We start from the raw sequence: 17,314 nt of genomic DNA, 5'->3' as shown, positions 1-17,314 counted from the left end.
CAGCTAGTCCGATGGTAATAAGGCTGAAAAGGGGAGCAATTCCACCCAGGAGACCACAATACCCTCTAAGACCAGAAGCAGAAGAGGGAATAGCATTGACAGTGCAGGGGTTGCTTGAAATAGGAGTGCTTAAAAGAACAAACAGTCCATGCAATACCCCGTTGCTGCCGGTCTTAAAAGCAGATAAATCTAAGTGGAGATTGGTGCATGAGTTGCGAGCGGTAAATGATGTGGTAGAGGACTGGCCAGCGGTAGTCCCCAACCCACACACGCTTTTGACTAATGTTCCACCAGAAGCAAGTTACTTTTCAGTGATTGATTTGTGTTCAGCTTTCTTCAGCATTCCTCTGGCCGACCAGCGTCAGTATCTGTTTGCATATACTTACAGAGGTGCTCAGTATACCTATACCAGAATGCCGCAAGGGTTTAAACATTCACCACATGTTTTTAATCAGGTGTTGAAGGCAGACCTAGAGGGCATACCATTGGAAAGTACATTGTTACAGTATGTGGATGACCTGTTGATTTGCTCCCACAGCGAGGAACAGTGTGAGCAGGACACTATAACTCTGTTAGAGAAGCTGGCGCACGGAGGACATAAAGTATCCAAAAAGAAACTGCAATTTTGCACGCAGCAAGTGGAATACTTAGGCAGGGTAATATCCAAGAGAGTGAAGGCGATAGCACCAGATCAGATTGAGGCAATAACTAAGGCCCCAAAACCCCAGACTGTAGGGCAGATAATAATGTTTTTGGGAATGGCAGGGTACAGCTCAGATTGGATAGGAGAATATGCTGAGATTGTGGCACCTTTGAGAAAGATAATGAAAGAAGCAGGACATACAAATTTGAAGAACGGCTTACAGTGGAATGGAGAGGCGGAGATAGCTTTCAATACTATTAAGCAGGAATTGCAGTCAGCACCAGCATTAGCTTTGCCTGACTACGAGAAGGTTTTTCATTTGTATGTATCCAACTGACAGGAGGGTAATGTCACAGTGGTTCTAACACAAGAGACAGGCACAGGAAAAGCAAAGCAGCCAATAGCATACTACAGTACGAGACTAAATGAGGTGGCTCAGGGGTATCCACCCTGTTATCAGGGATTGGCGGCACTGTACTATGCATATGAAAAGGCATCATCTGTAACCCTGGGCTATCCTGTGACTCTGTACACACACCACAAAGTAGCAGAATAGCTAGGATAGCAGCATATCAGATGCTAGTGACATTTCCAGACATAACTATACAGAGATGCACTACCAGTAATATAGCCGATTTTGTCCCTTTGGGCTATAAAGGAGAACCCCATGATTGTGTAGGGAAGACGATGGCATTTGCCAAATCGAGAGCAGATTTACGGTCAGAACCACTAGAGGATACAGATAAAAAGGTTCTGTTCATAGATGGCTCTTGTTATAGGGATTATGATGGAAATCATACAGGGTTCTCAGTAGTGCAGCAGGATCAGTCGAGCTATAAGATTATTAGGATGGAATCCTGTCCCCAACTTTGTTCCGCCCAACTAGCGGAAATCAAAGCCCTGACAGCTGCGTGTGAAATGATGGAAGGTGAGAAAGTAGACATCTATACTGATTCAGCATATGCTCACGGAGTATGCCATTTGTTCGGGGCACTGTGGAAACAGAGAGGTTTTTAAAAAAGTAGTGGAGATCCCATACAACATTGTCAGCAAATTCTAGACTTAATAAAAGCCATGATAAAACCTAAAGCATTGGCTATAGTAAAATGCCAGGCACATAAAAAGGGAAATGATGTAATAACAAAGGGAAATCAAGCTGCGGACGAGGCAGCCAGAAAAGCGTCTGGATTTACATCAGCTGTCATTGCCCCCCAGGTAAGCCTAACTCCAGAACCTGTGGTAGAGAACCTAATTGAAATACAAGGTAAGGCAACTTTGGCAGAACAGACAATGTGGAGACGAAGGGGGGGCCAAGCAGAACCCGGAAGGCTTGTGGAGCACGGAAGACGGTTTGTTGGTAGCGCCCACCCCTCTACTGACGATTCTGATTTCAGAAGCGCATGGGATTGACCATTGTGCAAGGGGGGGAAGTGATAAAGAAAATAAAGAAGGATGGTTTTTGGTCACCTTATTTACAGGCTTCAGTGGACTTTGTCTTGTCACAGTGCGAGGTATGCGCACAGAATGCAGGGTTCGGACATCAGTTATTTGACTGGTTAGAAAGTAGACTCGGAGGATGGGGAGCATGGCTGACTAAAATGGCAATAACTGTCAGTATTGTATTGTTGAGCTGTGCGTTTGTGCTGTGCTGTATTCTTCCTTGTCTCAAGTCTCTTGTAGTGCGTGCTGCAAACAAACAATTTCCGATGCTCGAGGCAATTACTGAAGGAAGCTTAGTGGAGAAAGAAACACCGAAAATGTATCGTTACAGCCTACAACACCTGCAGGATGAACAAGAGCAAAACAACAGTGTGGAAGTAGATTGTAAGGGCTTCTGAGTTTTTTCCCCTGTCTCAGGTACAAAGGGACAGGTTTTTGGCTCAGCGGCCCAGGGTAACAGGGAGAGAATACTTTGAGGTCTTGGCGCAGAAAATTATAGTTTAACCCGAGATTTGAGAATAAGTGCTTGAGTTTATTGGGGCTTTTGTGCGCAGACTCTTAGTCTTCTTTCTCTCTGTGAGACCCTATGTGTCTCAAAGGGGGGATATATTGTAGTATAAAGGTTGCATTGTTTGCTGTGTAACCAAAACTATGTAGTCAGCTTTGTGTTTGCTATTTGCTATGCATGTATCCAATTTAGTAGGAGAATGAAATCTCTGTATTGTCTCTGTACTATTGAACTATTGATAATGGTGTGTTAATGAGAGGCTAGCTAAGAGATGTAGATTATGTAGTCAGCTTCGTGTTTGCTATTTGTTATGTATGTATCCAATTTAGTAGGAGAATGAAATCTTAAGAATGTAGAAGATATGGTGTGTTAATGAGAGGTAGCTAAGAGATGTAGATTAGAACATGATTAAGTTAATGGGTAGAAACAATAGTGGCTGATGTACTTGTGATACGCAACTGTAGACCGATTGGATATGCTAATACAACTAAACCAGGAGATTGCTATAAAAAATACTATGTACAAGGGATCGGTGGGCAATCAGCGACTAGCTCAATGACTGTCTCAGCTTTGATTTGCAAATTAAAGTTTAACCCTTCTTGAAGAATCTTCTGCGTCTCCTGGTCGTTTGTGGGGCATGAGAAACCACGAGAGGCAAGTTGGCTTCATATTAGGTGTGCAGAATTGAACTGAATCACGTGTTCCAGCCCAGGATTGAACTGGGGACTTTTGCATGCTCGGTGAATGTGTTAACTATTGCACTGCCGTGATGGTACCGCATATCAGAATCTGATAAATCAGCATTAAGGCAGTTTGAGAAAGTCAAGGAGATTCAAATGGTTCAGAATAAATATGCTCCCACAAAGAAGGATGGAATTGCCATATGGAGTGCAAGATTGAACATAAGGTCAAATCTTGTATTGGAATTAAGAGCTGAATACAAAATGCATTTCTACAAAATGCTCCATAGAAAACAGAAAATGAGGAGTGGAAATTAAAAAAATGGAAAATTAGAGAGAGCATGAGAAAAACTGCCACATGGTATCACAGAAAATCAAAGCATGTTTTATAAGTACATAAACAAAACTCTCAAGGATAATTAAGGCAATAGTGTTCACAAGGGAGCACAAAAGTAATCTCTGTGTGGGGGGGGTGGAGGATGTGGGTAACATTTTTTGTGGAATATTTTGCAGCTGTGATAGGGGAGTGATGCTTCTTGCAGTTAATAAGGTCACATGTGGAATACACATGGGAGAAGTGTAGTAGAAGAGCGAGTATTAAGTAGTTTAGCAAGTCAGGCAGCATCTACGGAGGTGAATAAACAGTCAGCATTGGCATCTCATCCTGACTTGCAGAGTTCCTCCAGCATTTTGTGAGTGTTGCTCAAGATTTCCAACCTCTGCAAAATCTGTTGTATGCATTAAGGAGTCAGTGTCTTTGAGGGTAGATAATTAGTCCTGTCTGAATGAGGAAAACATCAAGAGGTCATGCTGATAATTGTAGAGGTTCTTTCTATTTTTTTCAGTCCTTTTGGCCTAAAAGAGAATTGCCAGAAAATTGAAGGACTACTAAATTTGACCCATTGTTTAAGAAAGGGTTGGGTGTATAAATTACAGGCCAGTTAATTTTAATAGGAACATTAATTGGAATTGGTTCTAAGAATAGTGTAAGCTGCTACTGAGGTAGATGGGCATTAATCAGGCAGAGTCAACATGGATGTGTCTAGCAAAGAATTTGACAAAGTTCCACATGAGGGCCTGATCAAAAAGTACAATCCCACCTAATTCAGGGAAGAGTAGCAAACTGGATGCAAAGCTATCTCAGAAGTAGGGAATGTTTGATGGCTGTTCCTGTGACTGACAGGCAGGTTCCAGTGTGTTCCACAGGCCTGCTGAAATACATGTATGCATGGAAGATGATATAACAATTGTCAGTGAGGGGGGAATGATTTACCCTGTAGAATTAAGCAGTTAAGTAGAACAATGGCAAATGGAAACTAATACAATGAGGTTTCACTGCTTCTGGATTACTGCAAGCAGGTTTGGGCCCAATGTCTTAGAAAGGATGTGCTGGCATTGGAGAGGGTCTAGACAATGTTTGTAAGAATGACCTCTGGAATGAAAGGATTAGCATATGATGAGCGTTTGATGGCTCTAGGCATGTACTTGGAATTTGAAAGAATGGGCGGGGGGGGGGGGGGGTTTCAAAGAAACCTACTGAATATTGAAAGGACTAGGTAGAGTAAACGTGGAGAGGATGTTTTTAATAGCAGACAAGTGTAGAACCAGAAGGCATAGCCTAGAGTTGATGGATGTGACTTTAGAACGGAGATGAAGAGAAATTTCTTTAGCCAACTCGCTGTGTGAAAAACTTACTTCTGACATCCCCCTTGAACCTACGTCCAAGCACCTTAAAACTATGTCCCTTTGTGTTGGCCATTTCATTCCTGGGAAAAGGCCTCTGGCTATCCACACAATCAATGCCTCTCATAACCTTATACACCTCTATCAGATCACCTCTCATCCTCCGTCACTCCAAGGAGAAAAGGCTGAGTTCACTCAACCTATTCTCATAAGGCACACCCTCCAATCCAGGCAACATCCTTGTAAATCTCCTCTGCACTCTCTCCTTCCTGTAATGAGGTGACCAGGTATAATTTTTCTCCTTTTGTGTATATTTTGATCACGGAAAAAGTCTAGTTTTGAAACAAAAAGATGATTTACATGGCTTGGTAGTGTAGCACTTAGCAGAACACTATGGTGGCATCAGCAGTAAGATTGGGGTTCACTTCCCGTCACTGTCTGTAAGGAGTTCGTATGTTCTCCCTGTTACTGCATGGATTTCCTCCAGGTACTCCAGTTTCCTCCTACCTTGCAAAGATGTCCAGTTTGGGCATGTTATGTTGGTGCAGGAAGCATGGTGACACTTGCTGGCTGCCCAGCACAATCCTCGCTGATTTAATTTGATGCAAATGATGGATTTCACTATATATTTCTATGTACATGTGACAAATAAAGTTATCCTATATAATCTTACAAGAATATTGCCAGTACTCGACGGCCTGAGATAAAGGCAAAAGATGAGCAGGTTAGAAATTCATTCTTTCATGTGTAGCACACAGAGGGGAGACCTTATAATCTTGAGAGGCACAGGCAGAGTAAATACAGTCTTTTACCCAGGAAAGGGGCATTAGTGACACGGTGGTCAGCAGCACAGGAGCGCCGCAGGGGACCGTGCTCTCTCCGGTCCTGTTCACCCTGTACACATCAGACTTCCAATATAACTCGGAGTCCTGCCATGTGCAGAAGTTCGCTGACGACACGGCCATAGTGGGGTGTGTCAGGAATGGACAGGAGGAAGAGTATAGGAAACTGATACAGGACTTTGTGATATGGTGCAACTCAAACTACCTGCGTCTCAATATCACCAAGACCAAGGAGATGGTGGTGGACTTTAGGAGATCTAGGCCTCATATGGAGCCAGTGATCATTAATGGAGAATGTGTGGAGCAGGTTAAGACCTACAAGTATCTGGGAGTACAGTTAGACGAGAAGCTAGACTGGACTGCCAACACAGATGCCTTGTGCAGGAAGGCACAGAGTCGACTGTATTTCCTTAGAAGGTTGGCGTCATTCAATGTTTGTAGTGAGATGCTGAAGATGTTCTATAGGTCAGTTGTGGAGAGCGCCCTCTTCTTTGTGGTAGCGTGTTGGGGAGGCAGCATTAAGAAGAGGGACGCCTCATGTCTTAATAAGCTGGTAAGGAAGGCGGGCTCTGTCGTGGGCAAAGTACTGGAGAGTATAACATCGGTAGCAGAGCGAAGGGCGCTGAGTAGGCTACGGTCAATTATGGAAAATCCTGAACATCCTCTACATAGCACCATCCAGAGACAGAGAAGCAGTTTCAGCGACAGGTTGCTATCGATGCAATGCTCCTCAGACAGGATGAAGAGATCAATACTCCCCAATGCCATTCGGCTTTACAATTCAACCGCCAGGAGTAAGATAGGTTAAAGTGCTGGGGTTAGGACTCAATGTATTTAAGTAAACTACTTAAGAACTTTTTAAAAGCTAGTATTAATGCTTTGTGAGAGGGTGATTTTAGATGCATATCATATTTTTACTGAGTTAAGTATTGTATGTAATTAATTTTGCTACAATAAGTGTATGGGACATTGGAAAAAATGTTGAATTTCCCCATGGGGATGAATAAAGTATCTATCTATCTATCTATCTATCAGAATGAGAGGGGTAAGTGTATAATGAGAGGGGAAAGATTTGAAAGGGACCTGAGGGGCAACTTCTATTTATTTTTATCTTTCTTTCTTTCATCTTATTTATTTATTTATGTAGCTAAACAGTACGGAACAGATCCTTTCCAGCCCAACGAGCTGCACTGCCCAGCTCTTATTTAAACTTATTTAACTTATTTAACTCTAGTCTAATCACAGGACAACTTACGTTGCCCAATTCAAAGTCAAAGTACACTTATTATCAAAGTATGTACACTTTGTACAACCTTAAGATTCATCTCCCTACAGGCAGCCTACTAACAGGCACATCTTTGGACTGCGGGAGGAAACTCGAGCACGAGGAGACTTATGGACTTAAGATTTATGGACTTTCTCTGAGGCCATATCATTTTATACATTAATCAATGTGGCCAGCTGCTACTGTTTTGAACTCAAATCATCAAATTGTTAGTCTGGGACTCTAAATGTTTTTCTTAGTAACATAATGCCCATGTTACAATACCCTGTTGTGATGATGCACCTCCAATTTCCATTCATATCGTCCTTGAATGCATCTAATCCAAGAAACTCCTTTCCTGTTCCTTAGAATCACTTTCCATTAAGCTACTGACCATTGACTTCAGTTCTTGGCTGATATTGTCAACAGTTCCCTCTCTGCAGGAATTATTCTCTACTCGTTCAAATCCAGTATCATCTCCTCAAATCAATACCCTTGCCTTCATTGTCTTACTAGCCCAACTCCAACCCCTTGTGCCTCCCCAAAGTTCTTGAATAGGCTGTAAACTTCCAAAATTATGCCAACCTACCCAGAAGCACACTGGGTACCTGCAGAACCAAAGTGAGCCTGACAGAACTCATAAACAATGATGAAGATAAACTCCTCCTTCTTGCCCTTCAGAGTCCAGCCAAATTCTATGACAGTTGATTACACTTGCTTCCTCCAATATTTCTTCAGAGTTCGCAGGAGCCCTTGTGCAGGATTCCCTGAAGGTTAACTTGCAGGTTGAATAGATAGTAAGGAAGGTAAATGCCTTCGAGAGGATTAGAATATAAAAGTGAGGTTGTAATGCTTTATAAGATTCAAGATTGTTTAATGTCATTTCCTGTACACAAATGAAAGGAGAACAAAGTAATCATTACTCTGCATCTGATGCAGTAAAAAAACCTCAAAAGATAAAGAACACAATAATAATTACAAAACACAGTTAAAATAAATACATAATGTAGCTTCTATACATAGATTGATTGTATGCGCACAAAGTGATGCAAGGCTCTACATAAGGTGAATGATGGGAAATAATAAGGTAGTGGGGGAGTTACTGGATGGAGACTTCGATCACCATTTCTTCTTGGGGAAAGTAACTGTTTTTGAGTCTGGTGGTCCTGGTGTGGATGCGATGTAGACTCTTCTTTGATGGGAGTGGGACAAACAGTCCATCAGCAAGGTCTGTGGGATCGCTCATGATGTCACCGACCCTTAATCAACACCTATCTCTATATATGTTCTTGGTGGCATAGGTCAGGGCACACTTGGAGTATTGTGAGTAATTTTCTGTCCCTTATCTAAGAAAGGGAGTGCAGGCATTGGAGAGGGGGCAGAGGAGGTTCATAAGAATGAGCCTGAGAATGAAACTGTTAATGGATGAAGAGCATATGGTGGCTCTGTGCCTGTAGTTTAGAAGAATGAGTGGGAATCTCATTGAAAGCTATCAAATATTGAAAGGATGTAGAGAAGGTAATATCTATAGTGGGTAAAAGTCTAGGACCAGAGGGCAGAGCTTCAGAGTAGAGATGAGGAGGAATTTCTTTAGCCAGAGGGTGGTGAATCTGTGGAATTCATTGCCACAGATGACTATGGAGGCAAAGTTATTGGGTGTATTTAAGACAGAGGTTGAAAGGTACTTGATTACTATGGGTGCCAAATGCTATGGGGAAAACACAGGAAAATGGGGTTAAGAGGGATAATAACTCTGCCATGATAGAATGGCAAAGAAAACTGAATGGGTCAAATAGTCTAATTCTGTTCCCAAGTCTTATGGTATTCCATTGTTCCGGTGAGTGGAATTGCATTTACTGCCTTTATATCTATCCAGTAATGGTTAGAGAAACAATTTTAGGAACTACTAATTAGAGTCTTTAATCACCTGAAACACTAACTACAGGCCACTTTAGATAACAAACAGGATCCATTTTTACAGTCGTCTATAAATTGATTTTGTTCATGAGTCATAAAATACACAAAACTCCCTTGATATGGTGCCCAACCCCCACAATATTGTAATGAATGGCATCATAAATAGTTAATGTGGAGGTAGAGATAGATAGATAGAGACAGAGAGAGAGAGGAGGGGCAGAGAGGGGGAGGGGAGAGTGACAAGGGGAGTGAGAGAGTAGAGGGAGATAGATAGATTGACAGATAGAGACAGAGAGACAGATAGAGAGATATAGAGATAGATAGAGAGAGAGATATAGAGCGAGATAAAGATACAGTGGCATCCAAAAACTTGGGTATCCCGGTCAAAATGTCTGTTACTGTGAATAGTTAGTGAGCAGGAGATGAACTGATCTCCAAAAGTCGTGAAGTTAAAGATGAAACATTCTTCTCAACATTTTAAGCAAGATTAGTGTATTATTTTTGTTCTGTACAATTTTAGAGTGAAAAAAAGGAAAGGAGCACCATGAAAAAGTTTGGGGACCCCAAGAGATTTAAGCTTTCAGATAATTTTTACCAAGTTTTCAGACCTTAATTAGCTTGTTAGGGCTGTGGCTTGTTCACAGTCATCATTAGGAAAGGCCAGGTGATGCAAATTTCAAAGCTTTATAAATACCCTGACTGCTCAAACCTTGTCCCAACAATCAGCAGCCACGGGCTCCTCTAAGCAGCTGCCTAGTACTCTGCAAATTAAAATAAATGATGCCCACAAAGCAGGAGAAGGCTATAAGAAGATAGCAAAGCGTTTTCAGGTAGCTGTTACCTCAGTTCGTAATGTAATTAAGAAATGGCAGTTAACAGGAATGGTGGAGGTCAAGTTGAGGTCTGGAAGACTATGAAAATTTTCTGAGGGAACTGCTCATAGGATTGATAGAAAGGCAAATCAAAACCCCTGTTTGACTGCAAAAGACCTTCAGGAAGATTTAGCAGACTAGAGTGGTGGTGCACCATTCTACTGTGCAGTGACACCTGCACAAATATGACCTTCATAGAAGAGTCATCAGAAGAAAACCTTTTCTGCATCCTCACCACAAAATTCACTTTACTATTCACAGTAACAGCAATTTTGACCAGGGGTGTCCAGACTTTTGCACGCCACTGTATATAAGTGATAATAATTCTGAGTAAGAACCGACGCAGGATCTCCACCCTAAATTTTGATAATCTCTCTGCCTCTGTGGTTGCTGCCTGATCAACTGAATTCCTCCTGTAGAGTTTTTTACTGCAGTTTGTGAATCCTGAGCAATAAGTGAACCTCTTTTAGAGGTTAACTCTCAGGCAGTGTGTGTAATAAAGTGAAAGTAAGTCTGTATGCATTCATAGAGCATACTGGGCAAGCAGAGGAGCACCTTTAGGAACACACTGAGAAGCACCACTGAATGACACAGGAGATCCTTTCTCCCTGTAGCTATAAGACTCTACAACTCCTCCTCCTTAAGTTCATAAGCATATGGTTTCATTTTAATGCGCATTTTGTATTTTTTCATACCTCAATGCTTACATTTTTTATTTTAAAGTATATTTTTTTCTGACTAAGCAACCTTGCAACGATAATTTCCTTCAGAATAAATAAAATGTTATCTATCTTATAAGTAATGCCAACACAATCGGTACAAATAGGTTAAATCAGCAAAGACAGCATGTTTACTGTTCCAGCAGGAAATTTAAGTTGCTTGTATTCCTACCGTGTAGACTCAATGGAGCTTGATGCAAGTTTCGTGAGAGCTTTGAAGTAATACTCCCATATTTTTGTACTGTATATAGGTCCATCATATTCATACCTGATTAGGAAAGTAGGAACAACCCCTATTGTAAGATAGTTCAATAGAATTTAGCAGGGGATGGGAACTGAAGTGAAAGAGCTGAGGAAGGGGAAAACAGAAATAAATCAAAGATGCAAGCAACAGAGATGATAGAAAGGACAGGCAGGAGATGAGGCATAATCACAGCCAGTGGGATGATTTACAGGGCAATAGAGGCATGTGCAGTTAAAACAGTAAGCAACAACTACAGACTGAAAGTGTTATATTTGAATGCATGCAGCATAAGAAATAAAATGGACGATCTTGAAATTCAGCTACAGATTGGCAAGTATGATGTCATGGCCATCTCTGAAACTTGGCTAAAGAATGGCTGCCATTGGGAGCTGAACATCCAAGGGTATACAGTATATTGGAAAGATAGGTTAGTAGGCAGAGGGGGTGGTGTGGCCCTGTGTATAAGAAATAGTATTAATTCATTAAAAAGGGATGACATAGGACTGGGAATGTGTAGAATCTCCATGGGTTGAGTTGAGAAATGGCAGGGGTAAAAGGACCCTAATGGCAGTTGTATTCAGGACTCCAAACAACAGCCGGGATGTAGATTACAAATTACAGCAGGAGATAGAAAAGGCGTGTCAGAAGGGCAATGTCATGATAATCGTTGGGGATTTTAACATGAAAATGGATTGGGAAAACCAGGTCAGTATGTGACCTCAAGAGAAAGAATTTGTAGAATGTCTAAGGGATGGCTTTTTAGAACAGCTTGTGATTGGGTGTTGTGCAATGATCCAGAGGTGATAAGAGAGCTTAAGGTTAAGGAGCCCTTAGGAAACAGTGATCATAATATGACTGAGTTCATTTTGAAGTCTGAGTGGGAGAAACTAAAATCCAATGTGTCAGTATTTCAGTGGAATAAAGGAAATTACAATGGCATGAGAGGGAAACTGGTCAAAGTTGACTGGAAAGGGACACTAGCAGGAAGGACAGCAGAGCAGCAATGGCTGGAGTTTCTGCAAAAATGAGGGAAGTGCAAGGAAGATATATTCCAAATAAGAAGAAATTTTTGAATGGAAGAAGGACACTACCGTGGCTGGCAAGTGAAGTCAGAGCCAAAGTAAAAGCAAAAGAGAGGACATACAAGGAAGCCAGAGCTAGTGGAATGATAGAGGATTGGGGAGCTTTTAAAAACTTGCACAAGGAAACTAAGAAGATCATAAGGAAGGGAAAGATGAATTATCAAAAAAGATACTAAAAGCTTTTTAAAGTACATTAAGGGTAAAAGAGAGTCGAGGGTAGATATATCACCAATAGAAAATGATGCTGGAGATATTGCAATGAGAGGTGCAGAGATGGCAGAGGAACTGAACGCATAGTTTGCATCAGTCTTCACATTGGAAAGGGAGTCTAGGATAAGAGGACATGAATTTAGGGTTGAAGGATGTCCATTTAGAACAGAGATGTGGAGAAATTACTTTAGTTAGAGGGTGGTAAATCTGTGGAATTTGTTGCCATTAGCCGCTATGGAGGCCAAGTCATTGGGTGTATTTAAGGCAGAGATAGATAGGTTCTCGATTAGCCAGTGCAGCAAAGGGTATGAGGAGAATGCAGGGGAGTGTGAATGACTGAAAGAATTGGATCAGCCATGATTGAATGGTGGAGAATATTTGATGGGCCAAATGGCCTACTCCTGCTCTTATAGTTTATGGTCTATTGGTCTTATCTATTCTATCATCTAAAACATTGTTATATAGCACAAAAAGAAACAGCCCCAACACTGATCCCTGCGGAACACCACTGGTTACTGGCGGCCAACCAGAAAAGGATCATTTTATTCCCACTTGCTGCCTCCTACCAATCAGCCAATGCTCTAACCATGCTAGAAGTTTCCTGTAATACCATGGGCTCTTAACTTGGTAAGCAGCCTCATGTGTGGCACATAGTCAAAGGCCTTCTGAAACTCCAAATATACAACATCCACTGCACACCCCTTTATCTATCCTACTTGTAATCTCCTCAAAGAATTCCAGCAGGTTCATCAGGCAAGATTTTCCTTAAAGGAAACCATACTGCGTTTGTCCTATCTTGTCCTGTGTCAGCAAGTACTCCATAACGTAATCCTTAACAATTGACTCCCGCATCTTCCTAACCGCTGATTTCAGGCTAACTGGTCAAGAATTTCCTTTCTGCTGCCTCCCTCCTTTCTTAAAGAATGGAATGACATCTACAATTTTTCAGTCCTTTGGATCCATGCTAGAGTCCAATGATTCTTGAAAGATTTCTAGTAATGCTTCCACAATCTCTACTGCAACCTCTTTCAGAACCTAAAGGAGCACTTCGTCTGGTCTGGGTGACTTATGTACCTTTAGATCTCACAGCATTTTGAGCACCTTCTCCCTTGCAATAGTAACTGCACTCACTTCTCTTCCATCACACCCTTCAACAACTGGCACACTGCTAGAGTCTTCCACAGTGAAGACTGATGCAAAATACTCACTTTGTTCATCTGCCATCTCCTTTTCCCCTGTTGTTATTTCTCCAGCCTCATTTTCTAGTAGTCCTATATCCACTCTCATCTCTCTTTTATTTTTCACGTACTTGAAAAAGCATTTTCTATTATTCTTGATATTGTTTTCTAGATTGCTTTCATATTTCATCTTTTCCCTCCTAATGATTCTTTTCATTTCTCTCTGTAGGTTTTTCAAGGTTTCCTAATCCTCTATCTTCCTAAAGCTAATATTTGCTTTGTTGTATGCCCTCTTTTTAGTTTTTACATTAGCTTTGACTTCCCTTGTACTATATTGCCATTTGAGAATTTCTTTGTTTTTGGAATACATCTATGCTGCACTTTCCTCATTCCCCCCAGAAACGCACGTCATTGCTGCTCTGCTGACATCCTTGTCAGCAGCTCCTTCCAATATACTTTGGCCAACTCTGCTCTCGTACCATTGTAATTTCCTTTACTCCACTGAGATACTGCCACCTCAGACTTTACTTTGTCCCTATCAAATTTCAAATTGAACTCAATCATATTGTGATCATTGTCTCCTAAGTGTCCCTTTACCTTAGGCTCCCTAGTCGCCACCAGTTCATTACATAACACCCAATCCAGTATAGCTGATCCTAGTAGGCTCAATGACCAGCTGCTCCACAAAGCCATCTTGTAGGTTTCAACAATTCCACTCTCTTGAGATCTATTACCATGCCAATTTTCCCAATCTACCTGTATGTTACAATCTCCCATGACTATTATAACATTTCCCTTTTGACACAACTTCTCTATTTTCTGTTGAGTCCTGCAGTCCACACCCCAGCTACTGTTTGTATATAACTGCCATCAAGGTCATTTTACCCTTGCAGTTTCTTAACTCAATCCACAAGGATTCAACATCTTCCAATCCTATGTGACATCTTTCTAATGATTTGATGCCATTCTTTACCAGCAGAGCCACGCCACCAGGATATGCTCTCTCTTCGCTGCTGCCATCAGGAAGAAGGTACAAGAATTTTTTTCTGGAATACGGAGGCTGATAATATATAAAATTATGAAAGGCATAGATGGGCTCGGTGTCTCTTCCCATGGTGGAATTAAGCATAAATTTAAGAACAAAGGGAAAATACGAAGATTTATGATGCACGCTTTTACTCAGAGAATGGAATGCGTGGCTGGGAGCGGTGGAAGCAGGTATCACCGGTTCATGTGAGACACATGAGCAAGCAGGAAATAGAGGGACAAGGAGCATGTGCTGGCAGATGGGATTATGGTTAGATTGGCATCATGGTCTGTGCAGACACGAAGGTCTGTTCCCGAGTTTAACAGTTTGATTGCCCCAATTGTGTAGTGAAACTTCCTGTTAACTTGGTAACTTAAAGTTGGATCACAGCCGCAATGAAATCGTATTCACCGACTGCGGAGCAACAGCTCAGCACAGAAACACCAGTTGATTTAAGTGGGAAAGTCGGGAGACAAAGGGTGGATTGCTGAAAGTTGGAATGCGTGTGGCATTATCATCGCAGTTTGAGAACTGCCTTAGCGTAAGCCAATGCTGTCAGGTTCATCCAATTAAATAACCATGCAGAAAACAGCAGCGTCCCTAACTACAATCGGCCCTCCAGACCGAGTACCGGGTTGGGGATGTGGTCTGGGGGTGAGAGTAGTGACGGGTGACCAGAAGGGGAGAGGTGAACATAATTGATCCCCTTGTTTGGAGAATTGAGTTTCACTACTGGTTTATTTTGGGTACTTTGGTTTTGGCTTCTTGCCATTCGTAACTAAGTTTAAACACCTCACTGTGACACAATAGGAAACTGAACGTACATCGAAAATAAAGGGATAATAAGTGATCGCTGCTAGGGTCTGCCGGCAGACTCTATGCTATTTGGCTGCGTACCCAGATAGAGCTTCGTTTCAGAATAAGGCAATGGGGGTCACACACAGCTAGATGCGCCTTGGTCTGACAGTGACAATTAACCAGTTCCTGACAAGAGCGAAACTGCTGAGGTGTGAAACCGGCGTGATTCTATAAACTAGACCTTATCGATCTACCTACCTAGCGGCAAGATGGTGAAAAAGGGCAGCCAGCAGAGGATGAAGACTCCGACCACGATACCCAGGGTCTGAGCTGCCTTCTTCTCTCGGGAGAACTTGAGGAGCCGCATGGAGAGCGAGCTGCGCAAGTGATGCCCCTTGCTCTTGAAGTTGGGGTTGGAGTCGTCCAGCACGCTCTTGCAGTGAATTCTCAGGACCACCTCCATGGTCTTACTCCGTTCCCTCTTCACTCCGGCCTCCAGGCTCTTGGTGGTCCGCCTGGCCACAATGTAGATGCGGAAATACATGACCAGGATAACCATGAGAGGAAGGTAGAAGGAGAAGAGAGAGGAGAACAAGGCGTAACCCGGTTCCTCGGTAATGCTGCACACCGTCTCGTCGTCCGGGGCCGGCTCCTTCCAGCCCAGTAGAGGACCCACCGAGACGACGATGGAGGTGACCCAAAGAATGATCAGGATCCACACCGCCTTCATCTCGGTCATAATAGTTGGATAGCGTAGAGAGTAGCGCACGCCGATGTAGCGGTCAATGGATATGACACAGAGGCTCATTATCGAGGCCGTGCAACACAGGACGTCAACCGCAGCCCAGACATCGCAGAAAATTCTCCCGAAAGCCCAGTAACCAACGATCTCCAGACTGGCCGAGAAGGGAAGGATGATGGTACTCAGGAGGAGGTCGGCGATGGCCAAGTTAATGATGAAATAATTAGTCACCGTTTGTAGGTGTCGGTTGCAAGCCACTGACAGAATAACCATGATGTTGCCCACGATGGCGAACAGGATGAAAGCACCTAGAATAACCCCCAGGGCCACCGCTTGGTTGACATCCAGCTCCTCGGGGCGGACTGACCTGTTGGCGGTGATGGACTCATTCGGGGACAGGCCATAGTTAATCGTGGACGCATCCGAACAGTTCCCGTGGAAGCTCTCATTGGTAAACTCAGAGAAAGTCATTTTAGAAGAACTGCCGTCTCCATGTGAGTGAGTCTGCCAACTTCAGCCTCTCCAAGCAGAAGGATATCCACGTAGCGCCGCGGTCCCTGCCGGAACCCGTCCCGGGGTTGTTCATGCTCCATGACTGAGTCCTGCAGGGTAACTGGGCAAGTCCACTTGTCCATCGCATTTCGAGCTTGACCGAAGCCCCGCCGTTAGGCTCCCTGTTCCAGGCGGCATCCTTTTCCTTTACCGACTCCCATTCAAAAGCGGCTGCAACTTTTCCCGCACAGTCTCACTGCCCAGCATCTGCACAGTCCTGGGATAATATTGTTACCGTCTCTCTTACACACAAACCCACAGAAACACAGGCGCACACGCACACACACCCCACACACACACACAGGCACACATAAAGTCATACAACTAGTAAGAAGATTCCCCAAAAGCTGACCACTACTGAAAATCCGTTGAAGCACTTAGGTGCTGAAGCTTCAATATCACTTTTCAATCTCCTGAAAACCTCGCCTCCTCGGGATGGTCCTCACGTCACGGATCCCGTGCGCCTGTGGCGGCCAGCGTTAGGGGGCACCAGAGATCCGACTGTGCAGAGACCTATTGGACAACCACCAGCCACTCAACTATAGATGGAAAGTGTTCTTATTTATAGAAATATATCACATCGAGTCGTATAAATAAACTGCAGCTAACCTATCCCATTGTCAGTGCTTAACGGGCCATTGGAAAATACCGAGTTTCGTTTGACCACTCTGCTCACCTCCGAATCCTGAAATATAAACGCCTTCATTGTCCAGTTCTGCCGCGAATACCAAACATTTTACTTTGAGTTTCATTATTCTCCCCTGCTCTGATGTATTATTTGTTTCTCTTGTCTTTCAATAGCATGTAAATGGATTTCCAGTTCACTACTTCATGCTGTTATAGAAGGAGAAGCGCGTTGATTCTTCCTGGCTCCAATACAGTACGTTCCAAAGCTTCGCAACAACGGGGCGCG

At 42.9% G+C, this 17,314-nt stretch overlaps 1 protein-coding gene across 4 annotated transcripts in view; it reads right to left on the bottom strand.

Moving 5' to 3' along the window:
- The window catches only part of LOC140726164 (alpha-1A adrenergic receptor-like), a 69,949-nt gene extending 53,068 nt beyond the window's left edge, over positions 1–16,881 (bottom strand). For all 4 annotated transcript variants that reach the window (XM_073042159.1, XM_073042158.1, XM_073042160.1 and 1 more), the window contains exon 1: positions 15,366–16,881. In XM_073042159.1, coding sequence (XP_072898260.1) covers positions 15,366–16,320 — 955 coding nt within the window. In that variant the 5' untranslated portion in view covers positions 16,321–16,881. The remainder of the gene's footprint in view (positions 1–15,365) is intronic.
- Between the last annotated feature and the right edge of the window lie 433 nt (positions 16,882–17,314).

The sequence above is a fragment of the Hemitrygon akajei genome, chromosome 4, assembly GCF_048418815.1.
Source record: "Hemitrygon akajei chromosome 4, sHemAka1.3, whole genome shotgun sequence".
Taxonomy (NCBI): Eukaryota; Metazoa; Chordata; class Chondrichthyes; order Myliobatiformes; family Dasyatidae; genus Hemitrygon; species Hemitrygon akajei.
This window is presented reverse-complemented; position numbering and strand designations above follow the sequence as displayed.